Below are 8,952 nucleotides of genomic sequence, written 5' to 3'. Positions count from 1 at the left end.
GGGGGAGGCTCTGAGATGTTGAATAGACTAACAAATAATTATAATATAACAGCTTACCAGCAGCTGTCCGAGCGGTAAGGGGGATTGAGTCCTCGTTCCGACGAGAAGTCAACAGCAGGTCATCAACGAAATGAATCTAACATCAGCTGGAATGGTCTAGTTGGTTATGACGACTGCCTAACACGCAGTAGGTCCCGAGTTCGATTCTCGGTTCCAGTATTTACCACCACCTTCAACACCTAACTGCATGTCTTCAAAATTTTCGAGACGACTGTACTTTGAAATTGCAAACCACGGTCGCGTCGGAAATTGGCAACAGACCAGTCAACATTCTCACACCCTACTTCAGACCCATCGCTCAAATGAGCAACTCTCGTGATGGACAGAGCACCCCCAACGACCGTCCGATAATATAACCCAAATCAACGACAACCAGCTCACCTTATCATTCCATCGAGGACTCACCAAAGCCTGGCCGACCCGAGTGACGGGGAATCTATTAGATTACACTGCTAATCCGAATAACCTAGTCTACCTACGTTTTCGTCTTCATCTCTGCTACACTCGAACGCGTTTGAGGTATCCGCCACTTCGGGAAGAAGGGGGAAAAGCGAGGCTCCTCACGACAGCGTTTTGCAGACAACAGGTGGTAACTAATTACAATTCTTCAGATCCTCGAGTGACTCCAATTGAATTGATTCAGATAAGGTCAGCTGTGGGAACAAGTCCGCAGTTGACCATTACGACCCGGTCCTTATTCGAGTTTCAATGAGGATGTCAAAGTATAGAAAAGCCTCGAAAACAAGCAAGTCTACGAGTTTTTCTAAGCATCACAAGACATCTAGTCCCTATAAACACGCACTAAATGCAGACCCTAAGAATCGAACCAGATACCTCCCGATAAGAAGCCTTGAATGTAAGACAACAACGTGTTGAGCTAAACAAGTTCACAAAACTCCTTACGTCGTAGTAACATGATCCCAACTGCCCGAAATCAAACTATCGACTGTGCTCTCTCGAGAGAAGCCAAGAGAGTCCATCTCAGATAAGATACTCTCATCAAGCTCGACCTCATCCTGACAGAAAACTGTCGCGCGCCACGAAGTTATCCTCATACCTTCATTGAGTTCCTCCAAGCCGAGTCATGACGTTGAGCGAGCTCACATGAGCGACAGCCGCGCACGCCACAACGATCGATTGGAGTCCCCGGTGGTAACAGAAGCTTCGTGGATGCAGGGTCAACTAGGGGGGATGCGAATAGTCTGATGATGTGAGGGAATTTTGGTATGAGCTGCCGGAATTTTTTACCCTCGTAAAAACAAGTCCGTCCTTCGGAGCTCCTCGAAGGAAGGCCTCTCATTTGGATTCGGCGTGAGCATCCGAAAAATCAATCGCCGCACTTCACGAGATGTTTTAAATTCATTCGGGACCTACGATGAATATATTCGGGCGCGCGCTACCGACGCCAGGATTTGTCAAATCTGCACCTGTGCGAATGCGTCTTACCTTGAACACACCCTCGAGTATTTTCTTATACAATGATGGTGTGTGATGGTCTTCAAAAGGCAGCTGTCCACAAACCATCGCATATAATACAACTCTGAAATCGTAAAACTACCAAAAATCTTCATAGTGCGTAGCCGATCGACCCACCCGACACTCCAAACATCGCACTTGGGAGGATCATAGGGCAAACCTGCAACCATTTCAGGCGGAGCGTAGCAGGGCGACCCGCATGCAGTCTGTAGAGGCTCCCCCGGATGGAAGAAATTAGACAGGCCCAAATCGGCGATGATAATATTGTGGTTCTTATCGAGGAGTAAATTCTCGGGCTTGAGGTCCCTGAGGACGGAATCTTCCACGGTATAACCTCAACAATGTTGTAATCAAATGACCACACAGAGAGTTACTAGACGAAAACACCAATTCGTGATGGCCTCACCGAAATCTCGAGAACGTGGGTTAGTGGAAGTAACCAACTCCCTCACTCAAGAAAACTAACGTCAGATCTTGGAGGTTCTCAACTTGAGGGTGAGTCTGTGGAATTGAAGTAAACCTCGCATCGCTTCTCATCTCTCAGCGAAATGATCCTACCTTAGTTTTTCATCGCTTCAAGGTGAGTAAATAGTTGATAAAAGCGGCCCCATATTTCAGGGGGGAATCCAATCCCATAACGCGAAAGAGCCGATTAAGGCGTGGGCATACCCCTCCTCCCTGGACTCACCGATGAACCACGTTCCTCATATGCAGGCTGCAAACGCCACTGATTATTTGCCTGATGAACTTACACGCCTCCGACTCGCTGATCTGAGACAAGTTGAATAATATACTATATGAAGATCCTCACACAGGTTCAATGATACTGTTTAGTGCAAGTGTAACACTAGTCCAGTCCAGTGTGTATACAATGTATCGTTTAATATACGATCTCCTCAGGAAAACTCATTGTTGTATCATCGTGGTTGAACAGGAACGATGTTGTATCAGAAAGTGAAACGATATGCGGCTGGGTCAAACTTGAGAATTCGGAAGCAATAAGAGACATAACGAAGATTCGAACCAAGAACCTCTCGATAGAAAACCCGAAATCATACCACTCAACCACAATTCTTCTCCTGTGTTTACCTTTCCATTTTCGACAATATAGTCGAAGAGCTCCCCTCCACTAGCATACTCCATCACCATAAAGATCGCTTCAGAGTCTCCATTATTTCAAACAGTTGTACCACATGCGGCGATCGTCGGAGGACCGGAGGATCCTATAACCACAACCATTGCTCGACCGCGCGCCACGAAATTCCCCAGCCCCACCTAATCTCTCTAGTTACTCGCTCGGCGTCTGCTTGCGTAACTATCCTCGCCTTTTCGAGTATTTTCACAGCCACTCGTTCGCCCGTTGCAACGTGCGTTCCTAAGCCGGGTTCCTCTTCTACCCATTTCCGAGTTTCACATCCCACCTAATTTAACTTTCCCAAAAGTCCCCTCCCCAATCGTTTCTCCCAAAAGGTAGTGGCCCGAGGGCATCGCCGGAGTCGGCGAGTCAGACATGTCAGCAAGTCGGAGTTGGAACCGACTGGATTTTGCGCCAAATCGATTATAATGGCGGGCGCGAAATTAAAATGACATGATCGAATCTCTGTGATGTATTACTTCGACAATTGATGAGTAATCGTCTCGGCCACTGCCTTCGAGCCCTCTGGTTCGCCCTTCTACTCTTGTGGTCCACCGTTGTGGCCAGTTTGAATACTATCAAACGAAAGATGATTCGGGAAAAGAGGGAAGATGTTCGAGGAAAGTAAACTTTTCACTGCGCCACGAAATTATTTCCAGTACTCCCTCAGTTACCCTGGCATCAGCCGGTGGTCTGCCGCTCGCGAGAGTGAGTCTATTACGTAACCGAGAGCACTCAACCACCCACGTTAGGTTCTGCCGTGAAATTGGCGGTATCAGCATCTTGTATAGAGAGTGTGTGTGAGGGTGTTGAATCGACGCTTTCTGACGTGGACTCCAACTACTCTGATGCAGAAGCTAGTCAAGTGTAACTACTTGTTATGGCAACGTCATGAATAATTAATACTCTTAGTGTAGTTTGATAATGACCTTTTCAATGCCGTATTGAAAAGCATAGTAGAAGTGGTTTAGTAGTCAATGGCCATGGATAGCGAGCATTTGGTTGTGGTTCTAATCTTGGGATGGCCGTTTGAGCACATGCATATCTTCGTCATCCGGCCGACGTAGATGAGTGACCATTCGCTCTCCACATACGAAGCTTCTGCCCTACACGAATAGATCAACCTACGTTGATACCCAAAAGCAAAACATTCATACAGCAAATGGATCGCTCGAAATGCCGACAGTCTTGCATGTCAGATTTACGTTGGAGTATTGCTGATCTAGTTCGCCAACTACGGGATCTGAGAAGGAACATATCGGTAGGCTTTAGTATAGATGTGTGGTGGCACCATTGGAATGGAGACAGCGTGATTTTGGGGCTTTCCCCAGGCATGAAGTTGAGCAAAATGCGGAAGAGTACATTACTACGCTCCGCTTGAGTCAATAATTGAGCTCCTCAGCCGGCGTGATCACGATTGCCGGATACAACGTTCCTCTCCTAGCTTTTGGAAAGGTCTCAGTTGCTCCCGGGTGCGTGCGGCTGCATAGGTTAACAACGCATCAACACAATCGATCCGGCTGAGTGGTTGCCTGCCCCGTTGGTCATGAAGGCCTCGCGAAGTTAATATTATTTATTCCGATCGTATTTATTGATTCATATCAGTTGCCAAAGCTAGCGTCGTTAATTTCAGTCGGTGCGTGTTTAGACAGAGAGGCTGGTTGAACCAGCTTAGTTCATCAAAGTTTTGGGTAGTTCATTAAAAAAAGTTGAAAAAAAATTAAAGAAAAACTTTTTCCAAGAAAGTGGATGGATTATTACAAATTTGGTCAAAATACTAATTTGACACGGAAGTGCTGTCAGATCTACAAGGATCACTTATGCAATCTGGTACGCTCTCATCCCTTTCTATTGTGAGGGTGATATATGTGTTCGAAAACTTATACTGACCTAGGGTTCTTCTGGTGACTGGAATATCGAGGGGACGACATCAAGCTCTCCGAAACCTGGTACCAGTTTGATAACGATAATGTGTTGTGTATCGTAGTCGGACTACGATATCATCCGGAGGGCTCTAAAAAGGCCACGAATGATGGGGAGAAGGCGTGGATTAGAACCAGGGACTGATACCGTATGAGTGATACGGGATGAAGTCAAGGGACATGTATAATCCCGGCGGGACTTGAACCCGCAACCTTCGGCTCCGGAAACCGACGCGCTTCCATTGCGCCACGAAATCCACAATTTCCAAAGAGTATAAACGCATGCCACCGTTGAAAATCTACATGGTGGCCTACCTTGGTGGGAGACTCTCGTTAAGGAGTTCTCAATGAGAATGGACATGATATGATGTATGGACGAAAAGGAAATCAGACAGGAACATAGAGAGCTCAGGTTCACCAACATTCGACATCGAATATTCAATATCGAAGAAGGAGCTCGTCAACGACTGCTTTTGAGTAAGGTGGCACGTGTGACTGCTTCATGGGACACTAAAGATGTGCCCTGTGATGTGGCTCGGGAGATCACGCCCTTTTCCGTTCCTCTATTACCACAGCCACGCTTTGTAGATCTGAGACAAGGATTTGCTGTACGCTGCGATGCTGCTGGTAATGGGTGTATCTGTGCTGACGTTCGTGGTATTAGAGATGACCGTCGACTTGTTGCACGTCAGGCTACTCTTAACCCGAAATGGATCATCCCTCGGCTCGAACTGCGCTCGATTCTACTTGGATATAGTCTCATGGAAGAGGTCCTGATCCAAAGAGAGGCCATTACAAGTGAGGGATTTTGTATTGGCCCTATATGGTTATTGACTGATTCCCAGCTCAATGCTTGGCGTATTGAGCGTCCCAGCAGAGCTGATGCACGGTACTTGTCTTTGCTTGAGCGAAATCGGGTGACGAAGCTGCGTTCTGGGCTCACTGCTTTGGCGAGAGATATTGGACACCTTATAAGGGTAGCTCATATTCGGGGGCGGGTGAATCCTTAGGATGCTGGTACTCGTCCAGAGTCTGGCTGTCAGATGGTGGACGGCCCTAAGATACAAGCGGTGCTAGATGAAGCTACTGTGGTAACCATCTTCTCTCCGACACCATCCTTCAGTGATGAAGACCTTATCGACGAGTTCGATGAGCGAAAGGATGGTAATGAAGAAGATTTGAAAGTACATTTGGACCAAATGATTTGGTTGAAGCCGTCTCCTCCTCGGAGAAGAAGATTCCTGAAGCTGTGAGTAGTGCTGATTTGTTATTTGAGATTGGTGTTGCCCAGGAAGCATGTATCCAGTGATAAAACTTCCGGCACTAATAGTCCTTGATCGACAACAAGTAGGCGAGTCGGACCTTCTTCAGTAACCATCTGCCTCAACAATCTCGCTCCAGAGTAGCCTGTTTTATCATGACTCACCATGCCCTTGATAAACTGGCTAGCATGGCAGCATAGAGTAAAGCAGTACAGCTTCTGTTGAGAGGAGACGGTTGAGCTTCGAGACACCTGATAGGGCCCAGTCACTGTGACTGTGACTGAGTCACATCATAATAGGCAACAGCAAAAGGACCGAACTGAGCAGAGCAAGTGATCGTGAGGACCATTCTTCAACATATAGCCATCTACAATGTGCGAAGTCAGCTTTCTCTTCAACAACGCCAAATCGGTAATGAATTGGGTTTCGTTGTTGTTTCTACTCCTCCGCGTGGGGTGAGCGTCCACATCGTGATGTGCATTCAGTATTGAGGGAAGCTCTGTGGGATATTTCTAATAAGGCGAAGTCGCTTCCTTCGGAGGAGGAGTTTGTTCAGCTACTATATCGGGCCATCTGGATATGTAATAATACACCTTACATTAGGAAGAGCCCACTCACTCCTGCACTCATCTGTCGATCGCATGGCCGTAAATTGATGACTCTTCAGCGATGAGTGAGGCCGAACCTATTAAGGAGGGCCTCCTTAATAGATTCGGCCTCCCTAGGAGGCGGTGTTTGATGGGTTGGAACCACCCTCGTGGTGGGATGAAGTAACTGCCAATGATTATTTTGATAAGGTGACCGAAGGTAGACTCGCGGCTTTACGGGAGCTAGCCGGTATTTGGTGGCTTCGTAGGCGAGAGACTTGTGAGTGACTTCTATCGCGGACATAGAGGCATGCGGGTAGGGTTCTCGTTAAGGGCTCTCGTGCCTTCCGCTGGAGGCCAACTCTAGGTCCTTATGGTAACCGGTTAGGAAGAAGTCTAGATTGTTGATAAACCAAGCGACAGCATCCGGAAGGTGAGATTGATGTCTAATGGGAAGACTGTGAACTAAAGTGTTCTCAATCTGAGGTCTGCGCCGGCCGGGAGTGTGCCGGTTCCGGCATTAAGTGAAGAATCGCAAGGGCAGCAAGATGATGATATCTGACTATATTTGATTGTGTCTTGTTTCCGCTGTCTCTTAGAGCTAGTTGTATGCCGTATTAGTCATTAATATATTGAAGTATTTGCGATTACTACATTCGCTTACTGTCGTACTTCGGCAGTGCGATTCCAGGTGATTGTTGGGTGTTTCGTTTACTCAATAAAACCTGCATATCATTGGAAGCTATCGGCGATGGACTCTCGTGCAACCCAGCATCGCTTTCTCCATTTAATGGAGATTCCTAATGGAGTCCATTAGGAATCGTATCCATATCAGAGTTATAGTGACGGAATAAGGCGAAGATTAAGATCCAAATGAGAACCCCTGAAGTACGTAAGATCCTCGAAATGTATGGATCTCCAAAGATACGGGCTTCATAATATCCGCCACAGATCAGAATCACTTTCAACTCGTCACAAACATATCTTGTAATCTCATAAGTCCTTTAGTGTTTCTCCATACGTCTGATAATGAATGTATGAGAGAGAAAAGAAGAGAGGATCAATCCTCGTATGATAAGTGACAACCACAGAAGAATTGTCAAGGCTTGACAATTCTCGCCATGATCTCGCAGCTAAGCTGCGAGAGATCATGGCCATAACTCAGCGGTGATGAAGGATTCGAATGTCGATTGAAACCCAAGTGGCTGATATGACGGAATATCATGGCCTGCATTCGGCATCTGAGAAATAAGACTGATAAATCCATGAGCTCATATGTTTGGAGCAACCCCTTCAACGAGGAGGCGAGCCGGGGGATTATACCTTTATGAACGCAAGCTTCGCTCCATTCGAGTACTTTGAGGCTTGGAGCTTGCCATAGACTTCACCGCTTTTGTCCTGCAGTAGGAAGGAGAGACATACGAGAGGAACGACACTTTACCGAAAAACACCAACCTTCAGATCTCTAACAGGGACGGTCTGCAGCTCCGCTCCGTAACTTTGCTTCCCTTTCAGCTTTGAAATCCATTCGAACGCACCACCAGCGTTAGTTATATAGTCTTGACCGCCATTCACGACGAGTACATCGAGAAAAAATCAACGGGCCTTTCAATTTTCACAGAAGGGGCAACACAACTCTATGGCCGAGACGATATACTAGGTCGCATTGGACCGAGTACGATCGTTATAGTAGCAAGAGAGGCGAGGATCCCTCATGCACTAGGAACCCATAATGGTACACAACGATTTCCAACAGTCATGATGACTTAGTCATCTCGTGTGAATCGCACAGTTGGACCTAGGAGACGTCCGACGCAGCGGCCGGATCGCCCCCTCGTTAACAACAATGGCGGATGCATGGACTCTTCGTAACAAAAGTCTCTGTGGACTCTCTGTAAGACTCTCGTAAGTCTTTGTAACAAAAGACGTATCACGTAGCTAGTATCCGAGGCTATGGCAAAATCTGATGCTTAGTATCGGGCATATCCAGATTACTCACTTTCAGTCCTGCATCGAGGAGATTAGTCACTTGGTAGGTTGTGTCATAAGCAACATATTCACCAAATACATCAAAGACCTAAGAAGAGTATTCTTGGAGCGAGAACACCGAGTCGGCATCCACAAGTACTCACCTCCTCGCTTATCTCCTTCCACACTTTGGAAACCCCCAACGCATCTTGCACAGACTTAGTATTGAGGAATCCATCGATCTGCCAGCAATAACGCAGGTTCTCAACTGGAATACGTAGATAATATGAAACCAGTGCAGGCATATGATGGTCACATCCCCACTTCACATGAAGCCGCTATGTCAACGATATGAGGGTGTGCAGTATCGAGTGATAGGCTCTGCATAATATTCAGTGGAAGCTATTGACTTACCTTCCCAGCATGTAACTTGAAAAGTGTGCTCTCCTTTCCTGGTGCTACGCGAATGTCATAGCTGAAGTAGACGAGAAGTCTTTTAATGCAGAGGAATAATGAGAACTCCAGGATTCTTCCTTCTCTGA

The 8,952-nt window shown here is 46.8% G+C and overlaps 1 protein-coding gene and 2 non-coding genes across 3 annotated transcripts in view; 1 reads left to right on the top strand and 2 right to left on the bottom strand.

Annotated features, from left to right (window-relative positions):
- The first annotated feature begins 145 nt into the window (after window positions 1-145).
- Window positions 146-219, top strand: Pmar_PMAR015200. The gene has a single exon. It is a non-coding gene; the product is annotated as a tRNA-Val (tRNA).
- Window positions 220-4,778: 4,559 nt separating this feature from the next.
- On the bottom strand, window positions 4,779-4,850 carry Pmar_PMAR015199. The gene has a single exon. It is a non-coding gene; the product is annotated as a tRNA-Arg (tRNA).
- A 3,543-nt stretch (window positions 4,851-8,393) lies between these two features.
- The window catches only part of Pmar_PMAR015197 (Serine carboxypeptidase, putative), a gene marked incomplete at both ends in the record, with an annotated part of 1,720 nt that continues 1,161 nt past the window's right edge, over window positions 8,394-8,952 (bottom strand). The window contains 3 exons of the mRNA XM_002788359.1: window positions 8,394-8,519; window positions 8,575-8,652; window positions 8,825-8,885. Coding sequence (XP_002788405.1) covers window positions 8,394-8,519; window positions 8,575-8,652; window positions 8,825-8,885 — 265 coding nt within the window. The remainder of the gene's footprint in view (window positions 8,520-8,574; window positions 8,653-8,824; window positions 8,886-8,952) is intronic.

The sequence above is a fragment of the Perkinsus marinus genome, assembly GCF_000006405.1.
Source record: "Perkinsus marinus ATCC 50983 genomic scaffold scf_1104296928266, whole genome shotgun sequence".
Classification (NCBI taxonomy): domain Eukaryota; phylum Perkinsozoa; order Perkinsida; family Perkinsidae; genus Perkinsus; species Perkinsus marinus.
The sequence above is the reverse complement of the archived record's forward strand: the minus strand, read 5'-3'. Positions and strand labels throughout refer to the sequence as shown.